This window comes from Triturus cristatus, chromosome 5_1, assembly GCF_964204655.1.
Source record: "Triturus cristatus chromosome 5_1, aTriCri1.1, whole genome shotgun sequence".
Lineage (NCBI taxonomy): Eukaryota > Metazoa > Chordata > Amphibia > Caudata > Salamandridae > Triturus > Triturus cristatus.
Genome location: NC_140587.1, coordinates 567424148 through 567444551, shown reverse-complemented (window position 1 = coordinate 567444551; position 20404 = coordinate 567424148). Strand labels below are relative to the sequence as shown.

General features: G+C 40.3%; 1 protein-coding gene across 5 annotated transcripts in view; it reads left to right on the top strand.

Annotated features, from left to right (window-relative positions):
* SULF1 (sulfatase 1) overlaps nt 1–20404 on the top strand; it is a 285427-nt gene that overhangs the window by 191008 nt on the left and 74015 nt on the right. For all 5 annotated transcript variants that reach the window (XM_085605482.1, XM_085605483.1, XM_085605484.1 and 2 more), the window contains 4 exons: nt 1681–1856; nt 5209–5337; nt 8456–8512; nt 14944–15073. In XM_085605482.1, the coding sequence (XP_085461608.1) occupies nt 1681–1856; nt 5209–5337; nt 8456–8512; nt 14944–15073 (492 nt within the window). The remainder of the gene's footprint in view (nt 1–1680; nt 1857–5208; nt 5338–8455; nt 8513–14943; nt 15074–20404) is intronic.

Here is a 20404-nt window from a genome sequence, read left to right as displayed (position 1 = left end):
TCTTCAAGTTGATCAGTTAGTACAATAATCCTTAAGTAATTGATGTCATTGTGTACTGTGCTAGTTGCCAACACACTGTAGCAAACGAGTCAGCGACTATTAAATATTTAGGTTGTTATAATGTAGGTGTTTGTAAATGATTTAAGTCCTGCAGGACTCTGATAACATATTATGCATTTAACTAGTTTGGCCAAACCAGACAATGTCCTCAAACTTGATCATTATAACTCATCAGCAATCCCCTGTAATCGCAGATTCTATCCTCCATTAGATTCACAACAACTGCTGTCCAGCTATATTTCTAAGGTGCATCTAAGGCCTTTGACAAGAATGTTATTTGTCTTAAGGGAGTAACACTTTCTCCTTCCCACAACAGGCATTGGCAAGGCAATGTCAGTAGGGCTTAATATGATGATTCAAGGAAACTCAAGTATGTTAAAGTCAATACTGGTGGTTGATGGACTTGGTGGTCCTGTTGGTATTATTGATGGTACTGATGGTGGAATTAGTAGTGCGGTGGTGCAATAATATTAACAATTCTGATGGTATTGTTAATGTTATTGGTGGTGATATTGATCATAGTGGTTCTATTTTTAGACGTATAGATGATAATGGTGGCTTTGTTTGGGTCAATTTGTAGTGGTGGTGCTATTGGTGGTGGGGCCGGTCACGGTGGTGTTGTTGGCATTGATTTTGTAGGGGCTATTGGTGATGGTGATTGTGATTATTTAAATATTTCCTTGATGTGAAATGCCCCCACAAAGTATAGGCTGAGATTGGAACAAAAGTAGAAGGATACAGTGCTCATCTATATAGTAAGTCATGTATGACATGTTCTCGAACTTACTGCATTCCAAGCTACCAACCTGCATTTTCTGTGCAATGGCCGCACTAAAATACTTATGTTTATGTCCCTTCTGACTTCACCAAAAAAGTATTTAAGCAAAATACCTGTACTTGCAAAACATTATAATTATATTGTTTACATTTCTGGAATGTTGGTCCAAGAATAAGATTTGTTATTGTGTATCGGTTCCTTTTTTCATTCATACACAATGGCCTTTCTTCATGTGAGAAACCTACTCTTGAATGGATTGTACCATCTGGATTAACTGCTTTTCCCAAATTTGATCGTAATTAAAATATCAACCTATGTGCCGTTGTGCAGTCCATCATAACTATTAGTTCAGAAACAGTAAGGCCCTCTATATCTACTAGCTGGTCTAGTAGCAGACCCAGACAAGTACTTAAAAAGCCAATAGGAGGTGGCTGCCAGCTTTTCCCTTTGTCAATGTTTGTAACTTCATCGTTTTTGCAAATCTTTATTGTTGGGGAAGCTTTCATACCCTTGTCATTCTAATAAAAATAAAGTTGATAAAAACAAAAATATTTTCTGGTCTTTAAAAGTGCACATTGCCAAAGTATAGTCATTTAAGGGGAGAATACCATCACTCACAGTGAAGTTTGCCAATGGCTGAAGTGGGCTGGCACATTGTGCCATGCTGTATGTTGCAGTGGGCAGAAGAAAATGTGACTGACACAACGGCAGACCAATGGATGAAGAGGGCTGGTTATACATATAATTTCAGTAAAATCAAAAAGTCTTGGCTAATGCCATGCATGAAGGGATATACAAAGCAGTTTTTCCATTGTTTGATTTGGTACTTGTCTCTCTTTCAGCTGTATAATATGCTGGCGGAAACGGGAGAGCTGGATAACACCTATATCATCTACACTGCTGACCATGGCTACCATATAGGGCAGTTTGGACTGGTGAAGGGGAAGTCAATGCCATACGACTTCGATATTCGGGTGCCTTTCTTTGTTCGTGGTCCAAACGTAGAGCCAGGATCAACGTGAGTTCTCATGTCTGGCGCGCAGCTGTTGCCTAGTCTGTTAGATGCTTACACACACACTGGTTGGTATGCCAAAGACTCTACACTCAAACACTGCTTCATTATCTTGACATGGGTTTTTAGTGGTTTATGTTTGAAGTTTCAGATTAAGATATGAACATCTTATCAAGGTATCTATTTAAAAATCTATCCAACTTTAGGCATCTGTTCACATTGCAGATCAGTTACACTAAGCCCTCTAAATTGAATGCAGGACTGTATGTAAACTAGAACAAAACAGCAATTTGAAATGGGTCTGTTTCAGCTTACACATGCCAGATAACCTCAATAAGGGCTCCAAAAAAATGAACACTTATATAGCTTATTTTCCTACTTACATCATACAAGTTTTTAATTACTACCAATATTTAAGGTATGACTTTGATTCATGGTGTTTCTATTTGCTTGTTAATTAAGTTGCTTCTTAGAGATGTCGAAAAAGGTGTGAGCTCGGGCTCCTTGAAAAAAATTCCTAAAATATGATGTGAAATATACATAGAAAGTTCTTCCCGAAATCTTAACGAACGTACATGGGTCGTTTCTGCTCTGATGGAATCTTGCAGAAATAGTATTAATTATTGTGGATATTAGGGCGTGGGAATAGTCTAGATAAGATGACATTTTACATCTCGGCGTAATGTCCCGGGAAAATGATACCCCTTTTTCCAGAATAAATCTTCCACTCTAAGTCAATTTGGCATTACTTTTAAATGTAAAATGGCTTTCCTTCAGCCCTTCTCAATGCTTTGCGACAGCCTTAAGATTGCATTAAGCGTGTGACAAGCAACTGCTGTAACATAGCCTGGACTGTTCAGAATGACTAAATATTAATTGCAGTTTTTTCTGGTTAGCAGAAACACAATTCGCCATGGTGCTCCTCCAACCACATTTTGTGAAGCATAAAATTAGGCATACACAAAACAGTAAATTATTTCATATGTGTATCATGATTCTGCAACAATCTGCAACACATTACATGCCCCAAGGTATCAGTGTAACATTGTAGGACTGTCCAGTTAGTTTGGCTAATACTCTCTTGAATATTCAAACCATCACTGTGTGTCAAAGCCATTTCTTTTTGATTTCACCTATTGTTCATACTGACCAAACAGTTGTATGCTACTCATCACCATGTATTTTCTTTAATTAGATGTGACAGGTGGCCACGCCACTTTGGTCCGCTGGGCTATATTGGAATCATTCCATATCTGTTTTAAATAGGTCCTTCTAATGTTTTGATAAGATTGGTGTCTTTTTAAAAAAAAAAACATATTTTATTCTTCAATAAGCAGTTACAACGCAGGGCTCTTTACTCCAGAGACCTCTGCCAAATTAGACATATGAGAACATATATGTAATTGACATTTTTAGACAGAGGATCAAAATGCATAACAACTATATGCTGAACAGTAAAAAAAAAAGATTCCCCCACCCCCTAACTCCCCCCCTCCCAACCCCCCAAGGTTGCACTACAGCTGCTTGATCGTGTCCACAGCCTAAATAACCAACCAAGTATCCCGCCCCGGAAACATGCATTCCCCACACCCTCCCCCCCCACTTCACACCTAGGCAGCACCAGCAACTATTCCAGTGGATGAGTCTCCGCTTCTGTTGGCGGCTCTAACCATAAACCCCTATAGTCCGCCCACCTTTTCCAAATCTTATAGTGCTTGTTTGGACATCCCCTGGCCACAAAGATGGGCTGCTCCAGGTGTCTTTCTTTTTAATTGGTCCTTAGTGTTTTGATAAGATTGGCATCTTTCGATCTTTTATAGGATAATGATAATTTGTGGATCAAGGTTTATAAAATGATACTGTAATGAAATCCAAAGCGTATAAAACGAGAAGCTATGATTTTGAATTCAGGTGTATAAAATAATACTGTAATGGAATTAAAAGTGCCCAGGTGTGTCTTGTTTTAGGTGTGTTTAGGGACTCTATAAGCACAATATTGTGGATGTAGCATAGATTTGCTGTAATATTTGGCAAGTTTCATATCATCACATTATTGAAGGGAATGATAACGTATTTTAGGATAAATAGATTTTATTAAATGTAAAATAAGCTTGGAGGAAGTTTTATTTTGATGCAATATTTACAATTGAATTGAACACCTCTTTACATGTCAGAAGAACACAGCTTTTTGGTACTCAAAGTCCAATTATGTGGAATTACATATATTTGACCACATTTAGTGACAGGAAGAAGATATTCAAGCTTATAGTGGTATAATGAGGTAGTGACAGTTATTAAATACATATGTCTGCGGCATATAAATCACAGTATCAATAGCAAACATAAAATCTGTTATTTATATGCCATGGGGCATAATGTATTTGATAACTACCACAACCTCATTATTCCACTATAAGCTTGAATATCTTGTTTTAATGTCACTGAATGTGGTCCTATATATGTAGTTTCACATAATGAGACTGTAATAACCTAAAACTGTGTATTTCTGTTATGTAAAGAGATTTTCAAGTAAACTGTAAATACTGCATCAAAATATAACTTTGGCTGAGCTTCTTTGACATTTAATAAAATCTATTTTGCCTAAAAAGCGTTATCATTCTTTTCAATAATGTGATGCTATGAAACTTACCAAACATTACAGCAATTCAATGCTACCTCACAATATTTTGCTTACAGAGTCCCTAAACACCCCTAAAACAAGACATGTCCGTTCAAGCGACTCAAAAATCTACTGATCTGATCTTATCATTTTATACGCTTATGATTCAATCAAAGTATAATTTTATACGCCTTGATTCGAAATCTTAACTTATTTTATATGATGTTGATTTTATTACAGTATTATTGTATAAGCCTTGATCCACAAATTATTCTCTTATAAAGCATCGAAAGATGCCAATCTTATCAAAACATTATAAGGACTGATTAAAAACAGATATGGACAGATTCCAATATAGCCCCGCGGACCAAAGGGGTGTGTCCACCTGTCATTCAATTAGCTAAAATACATAGTGATGAGTAGTATACAACCTATACTTATCCGGACCCTAATATTTTTGTAGCACTTTCACGCAGGTGTGTTCTCTGTTTGGTTTGTGTATATATATGGAGTTGACTGTACCATTTCATATAAGAAGTGGTCGGGCCAGAGAAAGTTTCTAATTTACAAACATCTTGACTACCTTTTAAGCTGGGCAAATTTGCTAGAGAAGATACCAATCAGTGTTTCATTACATAGGAATGTTTATTGCGCCACAATATTAGCAAATGAGTGTGTTGTAGCGTACGTTGTTGTATCTTTCATACTCAAATCGGGCATGATTGTCTTTCCTCCCAGAGTACCCCAAATTGTGCTCAACATTGATCTCGCTCCAACTATTCTGGACATTGCCGGCCTGGATGCACCACCCGACATGGATGGCAAATCTATCTTGAACCTTCTGGATATAGATAAACCAGGAAACAGGTTAGTTTTCTGACAAATGCTACAGTGCACTCCGCACAGATCCTGTCTGCTTCACATCCTCACTCCACTCCTTAATTATCCATCTGCCTCAAATATCTTGTTTTGCCTTCATCTTGACAATACACTCTCACTCTATGTGATATCTGTTGTTCTGGAAGTGTTCACCACAAGCACCTTCACAAAAATGAGAAGGCTGCAATGTGTCCTAGGTGTTATTGTCTGTTATAAGAAAATTATGTTGAAAACATACTTTTTCTTTTGTTATACCCAGAAGTGGCCTTCACCAGCCATTTTGGTACCAGTCTTATAACATTAATTGTTAGACCTGGAAAGACCATGTTGCAGACAGGCAAGGCAAAAGGATGTGTTGGTGTTGTGTACTAAAATGCTAAGAGGGGCAGTTAACGTTTGTATGATATGGAAGTGAGGGTTACGGGGAAAGGGGGTAGCAAACAAAGGCTGTTCAGTCTTTGCCATAAGCCCACAGTGCTTTAATGGTCGCAAGCAGTGAGGTTTGAGTTGGCGCTGGGGTTTTAAGTAGTTGATTCATGAAATATTCAAGTATTTTTAGTTATTGGTTTTGTTTTATTTGTCCTGTATTTTTTCTATCCTGGACTCTAGTATGGATGTGGTGAGTCTGAGCATCAGGTGCAGCTGACAAGCTCCAGACTAACAGGGAATAGCTTGGTTACCCGCCTGTGCATCTTTTCTTTACAGAAGAGAGTGGCTTCGAGCCGTGCCATGGTATACCTATTGTTGTGCAGGCCACCTCCGAAATAAGGAGTTTACTTCCTAGGTTGTGTTTTAACTAAGGGATGAAGGGAGGACTTTTAAATGGGCCTGCTCTTGTACATTTGTAGATCATGAAGATGGGTGATATATCGGTCTCTTAATTGGAGTGTTGTGCATGTGGTGATGATTGTGCTCCTTTTAATTGTAACACACTGACACGTTTCTCCAGCAATGTGCACACACAGGGAAATGCTTCCGGTGGAAGCAGCTGCACTCCACGGGTAGCAACTACATATACCATGCCAGACATCTACATGCCAAGAACAACCACTCTGTGTACAGGATACCTGCTCTGCTGACTCTGAATGCCTTGCTTCGTCCCACCAGTTATGACACTGGCAGTCCCTTTCAAGTTTCCAACAATGTATTCAAATTGCTGCATTGTAATCAGAGAAAGCACAACATTGAGGGACAGTCTGGCTTATTCTAACTGCACTGTGATTTGCAGTCTACATCTCTGCCTGCTGGTATGTCATCAACTGTGATATTTCCTCAAGGCTAACTGGCCTGAAATGCAGGCTCTGTGCTCTCTAGAAATGCATTGCTTTGCACAAGGAGCAGTGTACCTTATGGCATTTTGAGGGCGTCCAGGTTTTTGTCTGTTACGGTGTATCACACATTTGTGCCCTCCTGAAACATCTGCTTACATTTGTATGCTGAGACGAGGGCATTGTGTACAACGGTATAGTGTGATTACAAGGCAGTCCACAAACTACCCGGCCAGTGTGTCATGAAAGTATTCAGTCTTCTTGCAAACTCGTATCTCTACCGCCATAACTGTATTCTTTGTGCATAGATTAAAAACATAATGCCTGCGATAGTGTTCATATTATAGTGGGGGATACACACTTTATGTAAAACTATGTAATTTGCAGAATCCAACATATTTGTCTGTCGGTAACCACGACTAAAGTGTCTTCTAAGCTAGCGAATTCTAAACAGATCTATCTGCCTGTGAAATGTAGACAGCCATATTCATCTTTCTACATTTGTCCTTGCATTTGGATACACGTTAGAATATCAAGGACAGAAATTTAGACCTAGGCATAACTTGACTATGACTAAATTGTTAAAGTAAGCATACATATGGAAGTATATATTTACTATTCTAACTCAACATCTACTTACCTATAGTAAAGTGCAGGTGAATATTGTGGAGTCCATAAATGTGCAGGTTGTTGTTGAAACCTCAACATTTTGGTAGCATGCCGCATTTGGTGTGCCATCACAGTTTTGCACTACCATTATTTGTAATCCTATATTTAAGAATTATCAACATTTCAGATGACCTTTTTTGAGATGTCAAAATTAGGACAGATAAGTAGATAACTAGGGGATTAGGGTATGAGTTTTATTTATATTTATATATATAGTAGAGATAAGTAGTATATACACACTCAAAGTCATAGAAGGTGGTTTTGTTTGAAGAGGTTTAACCACCCATCCCCATAAAAAAAAAACACAATAAAGAAAAAACACAGCCCCATACACAAACACATATACACACACACACACACACACATATATATATATATATATATATATATATATATATATATATATATATATATGTATGACATTGTTCATGTCAATTTTAATGTTCCTTGATTTACTTCAAGGACCGATGTCCTGTACTATCTAAGGATCTACTAATCTTTTTGGGCCTCTGATTGGTCATTTTATGATTTTATGATACTAAAAATGCATCTTGTGTTTTCTTTGCTTTTATAAAAGTTTTAATTAACTGTACAATAAAATTGTTATTGTGTGTGTGCAGGGTTAACCCACAAATATTACCAAATAAATTAAATATTAAAAACGACTAAGTATTTAAAACATTCAAAAAGTAGTTTAAAATTATACAAAAACGATAAAAAAACAATGTATTTCTATGAGGCCGTAATTATGGTAATCCAAAGTAAATGATTGGAGATAATCAATCTGGTATTTTGGAGGTTGAAATAGTAACATACCATCTGTACTTTTTGTCATCTTTCTTTTTTTTCTTTATCGGTCTCCCTTTCTTTCCATTTTCTTAACCTTTGGTTAATCTGTCTCTCCCTGTTTTCTCTCTTAATGCTAACCTCTGTTTCTTTAATTCTCGGCGCATCCCTATTTATCTGCCTTTCAAATGTGTCTCCTGACTTAAATAAATTTGTTTGTCTTCCTTTCTGTGTTTTATGTTTACAATTTCACACTTAAGTCGGTTTCAGTGTACTTATGTTAAAATTATGGTATTCTGAAATGATACGCTCATCACAGTAACATATTTGAGCACAGTTGTGTTCAGATTAGATGGCAGACGTATTTGTCATTTTAATTTCAGGTTTCGAACAAACAAAAAGAACAAAATTTGGCGTGACACCTTTCTGGTGGAAAGAGGGTAAATATGAAATTCATAGTTTGCTATTATATAAAATGTTTGTTTTTGTTGGCTAGTACTTTCAGAGAGTGTGAGTCTGAAGTCAGAAGACCACAGTTCCTGTGCGCTGAGCCTGAGGCTCACTGATTGGGAAAGTCAGCTTTGACTGGCCCTTGCCTCGTTCTGATGATGCTAACAAGAAGACAAATTGTAAGTGCTGTCACTATGTACAAGCTTTCTGTATACATATTGGATGAATATGCCGATTGACATAAGCAGCTACGCTAGCAGTCCGTGTTCAGCCTTATAGTAAAATAGGCAGAGGATTTGCAGACCTTTAGATAGGCAGTGTCATGATGGGCTGCTAGACTTTGAATTAGGGTCTGTCTTATTATTTATAGTCCTTAAATATCTGGCTAAGTTTCAAGGAGGGTGAGCGGTATAACAAGTACATGGTTGCTGCCCACCCACTACTTGTTATTCAGTAAATCATGTGTGATATGTGTGAGATGGATTCCGTATTGAATTTGTAAGACTAAGACCAATGTCATGTCCTTAATCCATAAAACACCTGCTAGTACCTACAACAAATGCAAAACTGTAATCCCATTTTTTAATCATATGTCAAAACTCCAGTTAACGTAGAACCTGGGGAAAATGTATTAAGGGCAGATGGACAGAAAGAAAAGAACAAACAGAAAAATAGAATGAGAAACTGAAGAGAAGGGGAAGAAAAGGTAATAGCTGCCTCATAGGCCCTAGCAGAAGGCAATATCTGAATTCCTCGACGGGGTCTGCAACAGTGTTGTCACTGGCACCTTTGCCCCAAAAGAGTCAGTCCAAATACACAACTGAACTGGTCATTCTAGCATTTTCCCCGGTGGGCTACAAGCTAGGGGGGTGGAATCAGAGGTGGTTCGGCTGCCATGACCCAACCATGACCTATTAGCCCTATTTTAGTCTTGGCCTCTTGTTGTGTGGGGCTGATTTGGAAAAACAATTCCAGGTTTCCAGAACGGTCCTACCCAAATAGCAAACACCTTTGCAGTGAAGAACTGTCGCTTAATCTTAATCCTGCAACCACTGTTCCCAAATCTCAAAACCAAACCAGTGTTGCCTCCCTGTGCCCGAGCCCTTGCAACTTTATACCTGCCAGTGGTTAGTGCGCCTGAGAAGGGATCAAAACCCCATGGCTAGTCTAATCTCACTAAAATATGTCATGGCCATAAGTTATCCCCTTTATTCTAATTCATGTCCTGCAACCTTTTGTTCATGAAAAACTTATTAGAAAACAGGATTAATATTTTACAACTCACTACAGGCCGCAACTCTTGCTTTAATCAGGCCTAGATTAACACCTAAACTCATTGCAGCATTTTAATATGAAATATGGGGTTCTTACAATACCTTCTTCCTGCTCAGTATTCATGCTTTTTTTTAAACTTTTTATTTAGTTTAAAGAATTTAACATAACATAAATGTACATGCAGAAAAGTATCCATCAATGGAAGGACAAGCATAGCATACAAAGATAATACAGAAGTTTCTGTAATATTTGTCAAGCACAGTTTTGTATACGAAACAAAGGTAGCGAGGATTTAAATAACATTGTAAAAAGAAATGTAGTAGTAGTACTTTTAGAGAGGTTTTGTACATAACACAGCAGGGCGATAAGTGAATCTGCTTCTAGGTCAATCTCCAACATTTGGGGGTTAACCTGGTAAAAAGTCTCACCCCAGTAATGCGCTTTGGGCCTACATGTCCATGTCATGTAGAGAAAATCTGCACCAGAGATGTGGCATTCATTCAGAACAATCGGAAGATTACGACTGGTCATATTTGTGTTGGTCATTAGGAGTGATATAGGCTCAAAGCAAAAATTTGAAAGGAAGAAGTATGTGATGATGGTTGGGCGAGATCATCCGGGTTTGTGCACATAATGCAGCCCGACATTATCTGCTATGGGTCCCACTAGGTCTCTTTCCCAATAGGTTCTAAGTTTTACATCTAGAGATGGGAGTGGGTCTATACTGGCATGATACAGTTTGGAAACTAATCGTCTCCCATCAGGATCGTTAATTGCTGTAAGGGGAGGGAACTCGTCAGGTACTATCAGATAAGTCAATATGGTAGTTCTCAATGCGTTGTGTACGCATTGCAGGATGAAACGGTCCATGAGTGGAGTCTCAGTGAAGCGAGTGTCCGTGGAGTGTGTTAAAGCATGCCCCTACAGTAATAGCTCTCCAAAGGTGTAAAGGCCATATCGTGACCAGGTATGATTTACCAGGGTTTCGCAAGTTGTGGGCAGCCAAGGGTTATCTGTTAGTTTTAAGGCAAGAGAGTAGAGGAGGGTGCCATCCAGAAGTCATTGAAGTTTTCTCCACGCCCAGCAGGTAGTGGAAAGAATTTGAACATCCTTGGGGTCTAGAAGGATACCCTTATGAAGTATGGAGGCTAGAGGAGTAGGCACAGCAAGGTGTACCTCAGGTTGGCTGCAAAGCAGTCTGACGTCTGCATGGTACCAATGATGGGCATACAGGCACTGTGCAGCCAGATAATAAAGTTGAAGGTGGGAAACAGCAAACCAGCTCACCCTTAAAACCCCATAGCCTCTAGTTCCCTCCCTTGGATAAGTCCAAGGGTGGGTTTGTGTGTCTATGTACTCCAAACCTGCCTCTCTCATAGGGGAGCACCATTGTGTCCCAGCTAATGCGAGCTCGCTTACGAGAACAAATGAGTTTGAGGGCTAGGCCACGCAATGTACGGAAGAATGAGTTGGTGAGTGGTATGGGAATATTAAAGAATAGGGGGAGAATTATTATTGCAATCCTACTGGCCCTCAGTATTCATACTTAATGTCACCATCTTTTGTGGACACAAATGAATACAATTAATTGTTTTTTCCCAACTATGCTGTGTAATCCTGAATCTCTATATACCTTTGGATAATACCTGTTTAAGATGGCACTCAACTTGCGATCTTCCTATTGTTCATCTGTTGGGTAATCACAGCAAGAATCTAGCATACATCACCACGTTTTTTTTCCCCATCTGTTTTCCTTTCGTAAGTTTTTCTGATGATCTGTTTTTAATTTATTTTCTGTCTCTGCGCTCTAAGCCCACCTTCCTCTGTTTCCAGATTTAATGGGTTGGTGTTTTGACTTGTAACTTAAATATCGGACCCCAGTTTTCCTCAGTCTGCTTTGCAGCAGATGTATGTAGCAGAAAGGAATTGATGGCATGCACAGTGAAAGATTACGTAGGCGTAAGATATTCACTGTGGTAAACAGATGCTTCTATGACAGCTTCTCGTCTCACTTGCGTGTCAAATTCCTTATAGGTGGCTGAAGAAGGATATGTGGCTCTCAAATCAATACAGTGGGGTTATTCCAGATAGATTTCTAATAAAAGATTTTCAACTGGGAGTGGGTTGTAGGTGGCTTCCAAACAGGGCTCCTTGAGCCTAGATTAGCTTATTTGTGCTTCAATGGATAGCTTTATTGATCAAGAAAATTCTGCAAGTGTGGCTGGCCCCTTTGAAGACTGAACGATGTTGCAAGATCTTCACACCAGCATAGAGGTCTCTCGCAATATTTTGTTTTGAGAGTCTTGTATTCCAAAGGTCATTGTGTGACAGTGTGCAGGCAGAGGCTGGACTTTATCAGTTGCTGCTGATCGCCTTCAGAATGTATTTTTAGTTCATATTTTCAGACCTGTGTTTTTTAACAATGCTTTCAAATGGTTAAGTCTTTCACAGTAATATTTATGCTAAATATTTTTCCAATGTGTGTGTTTAGCACAGCGTCTTGAGAGAATGAGCCAGTGCTTCTTGGATCTCTTGTACTAGTCTTTCTCTGGGACAACTCAGGCTTGATTGAAAAAACTTCTTGAAAAGTTAAGATTGGTTGTCACCACCGCTATTCGTAATAGTTCCAGAGGGCTCCAGACACTGCTTCCAGCAGCAAGATAGTTCTATGGCTTCACTGATTTTGGTAATGCATCACAGAGGTTCTTGTGATCATGCTGTCCGGGACACTTCTTTTCGATCTTAACTCTTGATAAAACAGAAAGCTTGTCAATATAGTATGTAACGCTCTGTCCCACAACTTGGGAAGATAGAGGGAAATCCTTAACCTTGAATAAGGGATTTCTTTCCAGTAAAGTAGCCTATGAAAAGATCCCTGAAAGGAATCGCTCTCTGTTTTCTTGACTGTGGGAGAGAATGGAAGCACCCTGAGGAGTGCCTTGCTTTCTACTGAAATCTCGTGAATACAACTAATAATGCGTTGGAATCAATACTGCAATAACCATTAAATGGATAGGAAAATATTAATGAATCCTCCCACTGACCCAAATTCTCAAAATTATTTAATATAAATGAATATCAAGACACAAACTGCAGTTTTCCTAAATTGATTTTTTATGTATATTTGGAAAAATTATATCATAAGGGTTTTTTTCTTTTTTTCAACGGCAAACACAATATATAGACACAAACTATACAAAAAGTCTTATGTACAACCACAAAAAAAAAATATATATATATATATACACACCTCACTTAGTACAAATATTATAGCGGGTGAAGAATATCCTTGAATCCCTTATTACCTTACTTATTAATACAGATGCTAATCCTATGTATTCAAAGCATTCTGTTTTTTAGAGATCGCCCTTTCTGATCAAAGGAAAGTACATCATGGGACAAAAATGTGTAAGTCCTCTCCTAGTTAATAGTACTTTCGCACTTATGTATAATGTTTCAATTTATATGGGGCTTCTCCAATTCAACGCATTTCAGCCCGACATATTTTCGGCCTCATCAGGACTGGGGTAAAGTTAGGACACCTTTCAAAAGGTCCTAAGTGTTTCCGATCAGCTGTAGTCGATTTCGTGGTATTGATTCGTTCAGGTATGTGGGTCCCTACACCTCCGCGAGGGAACTACTTTCACCCGCTATAATATTTGTACTAAGTGAGGTGTATATATATATTTTTTGTGGTTGTATATAAGAATTTTTGTATAGTTTGTGTCTATAGCTCTTTCCCTCTTTAAGCCCCCCACCATCTAATCTCTTGTCTTCATTCTTCTGCCCTGAACTTGATTTTCTTTGTGCCGCAGCGCGGGGACACTATTTAGTGTAGCCATGCGCTTTATAAGTTTATTATTATATATTGTTTGCCATTGAAATAAAGAAAAATACCCTTATGATATAATTGTTCCAAATATACATTAAAAAAATCAATTTTGGAGAACTGCAGTTTGTGTCGGTGATATTCATTTATATTAAAAAAAATTGAGAATTTGGTTCAGTGGGAAGATTAATTAATATTTTCCTAGTCATTTAATGGTTATTGCAGTATTGATTCCAACGCACTATTCGTTGTATTCACAAGTTTATATATGCCCAGATGCGTTTGGAGTAATAGGGCTCCCCCTTTTTAGGTATTTAAATTTGACTGAAATCTCAGCTTGACTTCTATCAGAAATACTTGGAAAGCATTTGGAACAAACACCGCATCAGCTTAAGCCCTTCTTGTTCAAAAGAGCAAACACTGTTGACATGGGTGTCGGTACACCTTCCAATAAGGCTCCCTGGGTACCATTAGCGTAGTCCCATGAGCACAAAGTCTGGCAATCCTTGATTTCCAAAGGCAATTTCATCCTTCACTAGAAGACATTTAAGACCGCCCATTTTTCAGCATATCGTAACTTAGCGGCAAAATGCCACAATTTGATGTAAAGTATACTTTTGCAAAACTTCAACTCAACTGTGACTTTTAGTATATTCTAAAACTGTCCAGGTTTGCCTGGTTACTCCATTTTCCAATCCTGGGCTTGTAATTGATGATGCCTTCTAGCAGCTGTAGTTTTCATTGGAAAGCAGAAGACAATAATTGGGAAAAGTTGTTTTTCAAAGCTTAAGGTCCCGAGATGAGTAGAGCTTACGAGCTCAGGAGGAACATCAAGAAATATACAGGGATATAGATGCCACATTTAGAGGTCTGCACAGAGCTGTCGACTTGAATCAGTTGCAAAGACATACAGTCCCTAAATTTAAAGGATTAGAGGCAAATACCGTAGAACAATTTATGGACTATAGAAAAATTTTGGTAAGCATCTAGTCCATGTTCTTAATCATCCATGGTCATGGGTTGACTTTAGCTATCATTACAGCTTTTAATCTGTAATTGGCTGTCATGGACGTCTGCATGTCATTGATTCAAAATATTGTTTTGTACATTAGTATGTTCCTAGTTTTTTTTTTATTTTACTTGTCTCTGTTGTATCACAGTTTCTAAGCCAGCATTGACCCGTCTATTGTATGTTAAGGTAATATTTGGTTTCCACCATGAGGCAATCTTAAGACAAACGGAGTCACTTTTATCGTCAGCCATTTAATTGAAAATGCTAGCTACACAAACTGCTTAATGTCTCACTTCCATTCAAAGAAAATTCTTGCGGAAGAAGGAAGAACCCACCAAAAACACCCCACAGTCCAATCACTTACCGAAATATGAGCGGGTGAAAGAACTGTGTCAGCAAGCACGTTACCAGACTCCTTGTGAGCAGCATGGACAGGTAAGCACAAAATGTGTGCCAGAATGTAGCGCTTTCAAATGGTGATTGATAGGCAAGTGTTGTACTACTCTTTTGCTAGGCATCTGCGTGCAACATCTAAATTTTGTTAGAAGGGCTTACATTTCATTCGTCTCTTTGAATGAGTAACGGTGGCATCAGTAATTCAGCACTTCGAAAACAAATGAGTATCTAACTCTGCTTAATAATGTGATATTGTCAATGTTTTTCTACATCAACACCTATTCTTTGGAGCACAACAAGCTATATAAATGCTGCATGGAATCCAAGCAATAACGTAATGTGTTAATGCGTGCGTTCCAAATCGCGTAACATGAAATTGCAAAATTCCCGTGGTTGTAACATTCCATTTATATTTAACTGTAATTTAACGCAAGGAGTCTTGCTAACACTTTAGGAATATGCGGTATGGATTTGGAAATGCAAGGTATTAAGCACCATCCTAGACCTTCCAAACAGCTGAGCAGTTTTTAGGCCTAGGTGAACTTTAATTTACACCAGCATAATTTGCTTAATTTTGGGAATATGGTGTTATGCTCGTTTTACGCAAAATCCCCGAAATTCCACCATTACACCACTTGACATAATTGTGTGCTATTCACTGACTACTTTTGTTCGCGTCGCTTTTGTTTACAGCCTGACACCGAAAATTGACACAGGTACACATTTTGCGCTAAAATATAGCACAGAGTTATGGGTTTGATTTTTGTCTAATTTTGCTGAAATTTCGTGTAGTTACAAGAAAGCAAATTATGTGAATTTTGCATACCCCTTGTAGTTTTGTTGGCTAATAGAACAGATTGCAGCAGGCTGGAACAGCCATGTCAATACTTGGGCATTGTGCCTTGCCTCTCCGTCTTTATGCACCATTTTAGATTGTCAGTAGACCTTTTTCCCCCTAAAATGTAAAACTCCACTGCACAGCAAGCGCACTAATCTGCATTGGCATACAGAACCCTTCCCTCTGCTAGTCCATGGTGAGAACTGCAACAAGATGATACGCTACTGATAGTTAATCACTGTGTGGAATGTTCAGAGCTGCAAGATGTTGGCTGGGGAAACATCCATTAGAAGGAAGCTGGCATCCCGCTTTGCCTTTACAGCGCCGGCAATAGAACGAACGTGCCTTTAGTGCGCATTTGTTCAGCATGCAAGTCGTTATAGCGACTTGCTTTAGTGGGCGCTTTGGTGGAATGGTGTTGGATGTAAAGTCCAACACCTTCCCTACTGCAGACTGGAGTTGGAATAGTAAATTAACCTATTCCAAAATCTAGCATCCCCCCCCATCCCCAAAGCAAGTCGTTTTAACGACTTGCGTGCTGCACAAATGCGTACTAAAGATGCGTTTGTTCTAATGACTGCACTGTAAAGGCACAGCGTGATCCCTGCTTGCGGAATACCGTCATACATTCGTTGGCTGCACTCTTATGCTTTCAGGCTTAGAAATCAGTGCTGTGCTGAAAGGAGGGGGTCAGTCATGTGAGTGCTAAAAACGTGTGGTTGTGCCTTCAACATTTTAGATTCCACCACCACACCCCATCTCTACTGAGGTCAAAGATCATACAACCAACAAGTCAGGGCAGGTTAATTGCCCTCTGTTCCAACTGCAATGATACAAGGAAGCAAGTCCTGGAGAGAAGCAAGGAAGTCTAGTAACATTAATTACACAACTTCACCTAATTACTCAATTTTTTTTTTTTTATTGGAAATTTTACATAATATAACCATCAAAGAGAACAGTACATCTTTGGCAGAATCATATAGAATACATAGTGGCCAGTTAATAGAATATCATGCAAAGCAGGGTAGCAGTAAAATACAGGTACATCCGAAGGCAAATAAATCACATATTTCATGTATTTGGAATGTCTTTAGTCAGCAGCGTTGGTCAGCATATAGGCAGTGAGGGGGGCCCAGGTGTCCCGTGGGCGGGACACACTTGGTAGTTCTTCCGTATAACAAGTGAGCTGATCACGACAGTATGTTATGTCCTGTAACCAGGTGCCAATTTAGGTGCAGGTCGACCATTCCAATGCAGTGAGATCGTATGTTTTGCCAAATGTAGCGCCAGTGCCACAGATTTACGACTGGTAGGCTTAACATGTAGTACATGTCCTAGCAAGCAGATTTTCATAGTACATTCATTTAGTTCACCTACCATTTTCGTTAGTGTTCCTGTGACCTCACCCCAAAAAGCTGCCACCTTTAAACAGGCCCATGCCAAATGCGGAAAGTCTGCGTTATCGGCCCCACATCGCTTGCAGCAATGCGAGTCTCACAATCCGTACTTACATAATTGTGCAGGCGTATAATATACCTGGTGTAGATACTTATAATGAATATGTTTAAGATTGCCATTTGCAGCAAACTGATCCGTTAACCGGCAGCACACCTCCCAATCCTTTTCTGTTAGCGGTTGTGGTAGGATAGCATTCCATTTGGCCAGTGAGCCTAAATCAACAGATCCCTTATCTTGTTGTGAGGCAGTATACAATCGTGAAACCAACTTTGCACTAGTTTGTGTGGTGTATAGAAATTGAAAGGCGCCTAATGCCAATGGTTCGTCCGGGAAGCTAGGATATAGTGATTTCAGCGCAGCCCGCTGTAAATGAAGGTCAACATAGTGACGTTCTCCCTGTCCCCCACAAAATCCTGGAGGTGTAAAAACCGCCCACTTGGAAATATGTCGCCCATGGTGCGTGCCTCAGCTGTGTGCAACGCTTTACGGGATCCAGCCTCACCCGTCACCGATATACCCATATGATGAACTAATGGCATCGCTGGCGCATACAATGGTAGCCTCTTAGCCCGGCGTCCTAGTTCCTGCCAGGCCTGATACGTACATTTCACTGTGTCTATTTCATCCCTTTCAAGAACAGTAGTGTTATTTACTATCATTGCCTTAAGGGGGATTGGGTGGACTGCACCCGCCTCCACCGCAACATGCGGCGTAAAAGGTGGAGCGTTCTGCCAATAATAGGCATACTGTCTCCCACCTTATCCTCGGCTTCTTGCCCCCCATGCTAATGTAATCAGCAATGACCGTAGTGTGGTAAAAAAATGTTGTGTGAGGCGAATAGGAACATTCACAAAGAGATATAAAAATTTCGTTAGGACCACCATTGTGATAAGTGCAACTCTATCCGCAAATGTTAGTGGTAGCCTAACCCATCGTGACACCGGTTCTTCTAGCCACGATATTGCTGTACCATACTTGGTACTGATAACGACCTGTGGGTCTTTGTGAACCCAGATACCCAGGTATTTAACTGGCTCAACGGTCCATTCTAGGGGATAGTCTAATTCAACTTGTGTAGTGCTTTCCGTCAAGAATAGTACAACTGATTTATTCCGATGGTGAGGCCCGAATACCATTCAAACCGTACATATTATCGAAATAGTCGTGCTAGGTATACCGCCGGCTCACGCACGTACAGGACCATGTCGTCTGCATACATGGACACTGCCAATGGCCGCTGTAAAAAACATAAGGCGGCAGCAGCATGCCTTTGTCGTAGTATGCAGGCCAACGGCTCCATCACCACCGCAAATAGCAGGGGTGACAGCGGACACCCCTGCCTCGTGCCGCGTTTAATGGGTAGCGTGCTGACGTCTGACCATTAACCCGTACACGGGCCACCGGATCAGTATAGAGTAGTTTAATCCAATTTGTAAAGAAATATGGTACCACCATACGGTGTAACACTGCAAACATATAACACCATGCAATGGGATCAAATGCCTTCGCGGCATCCAGTAGGACAGCCACTGCCGGCAATTTAGGTTCCAGAATGTGTATTACTGAAAATAGTCCTAAGATTGTGAGCTGTGGAGCGGGCCGGGATAAACCCTGATTGGTCAGGTAGTACCATTACCGATATTATCAGACGCAATCTGGTCGCCAGCACCTTCGCAAGGATCTTGACATCCGTGTTCGTCAATGAGAGGGGCCCGTAGGAGTCACAGCTGTCTGGGGCTTTCCCTGGTTTCAAAAGCGCTCTGATTAATGCCTCACGAAGCGTATCTGGGAGCCGCTGTTGTTCATGCGCTTCGGCAAACATGGCCTGTAAGTGGGGCACCAACGTGCCCATGTACTCCTTATAAAACTCTGCTGGAAGCCCATCCGTTCCCGTAGCTTTGCCGTTAGGCAAGGCATTGATAGCATCCCTGATCTCATCAGCTGTCAACGGGTGCATCAGAAAGTCCTGCTGTCTCTTTGACAGGCATACCAGAGCAATATCATCCAGGTACTTAGCGATATCTCCCTCATCAGACGTTTGCCTAGCACTATACAGATCCCCGTAGTGTTTTACAAATGCTTCAAGTATCCCTGGCGCATTACAGTGAACTTTCTCTCCCTCTACAATAGAGTGCACCATGCAACTTTTTGTCCATGGCTCTGTAATCATGCTTGCTAAGGCGCGTCCAGGCCGACCCCCTTCCCCATAGTATCTGGCCTTCCATCGTCTAGACATATGCCTCACTTCTTGGTCCGCCAACTCATTGTATTCAGTCATTTAGAGCGTATGGAAGCCAAGACAGCAGGTTCCGGCCTCTCATCATATCGCCGCTCTAACTGCACCGGTTCCAGTTCTAGCCGCCTCATGAAGTCCCGCAGCGACCTAAGCACTCCAGCCTGTAGGCCTATACACACCCCCCCTTATCGTTACTTTAAAGGCCTCCCATACAATGCCTAGGCTCTGCACTGGTCCCACATTCTCAGTAAAGTAATGATCAATAGCTTTGCGTACCCCTTCCCTAAAGACCTGATCTAGTAGCTCCGATGGCTGCAATCTCCACTGGAATTGGGGTGACGTATATGTGGGTATGGACATAGTAAGCTGTGCCGGGGAGTGATCGGACAGTGTACGAGGAAGATGGGCAGCTCTAGTGATCCAGGCATTGACATCTCCGGTAGTCAAGCAATAGTCAAGACGTGACCACGAGTTGTGTGTATATGAGTAACAGGTGCCCTCTTGTGTCGCTGGGTGCCTTAATCTCCAAACATCCAGGAGACCCAGAACTTGCATACCATTTCTAAGCACTTGTGCGGCTTTTTTAATGACAGGGTCTGCAGTGGTGTGCCGATCTAGTACAGGGTCCAGTACCGCATTGAAATCCCCCCCCACACACAATTGCAGCTGATGGTAACTTATGTACTTTGTTCCAAAGCTCTTCAGGGTCATCTACGTTTGGCCCATATACATAATTTATGGTGACTAACATTCCGCACAACATGCCCTGTATGATTATGTAGCGACCATTAACGTCAGCATCCTCATAGGTACTAACAAAGGGGACGTCCTTTTTTTA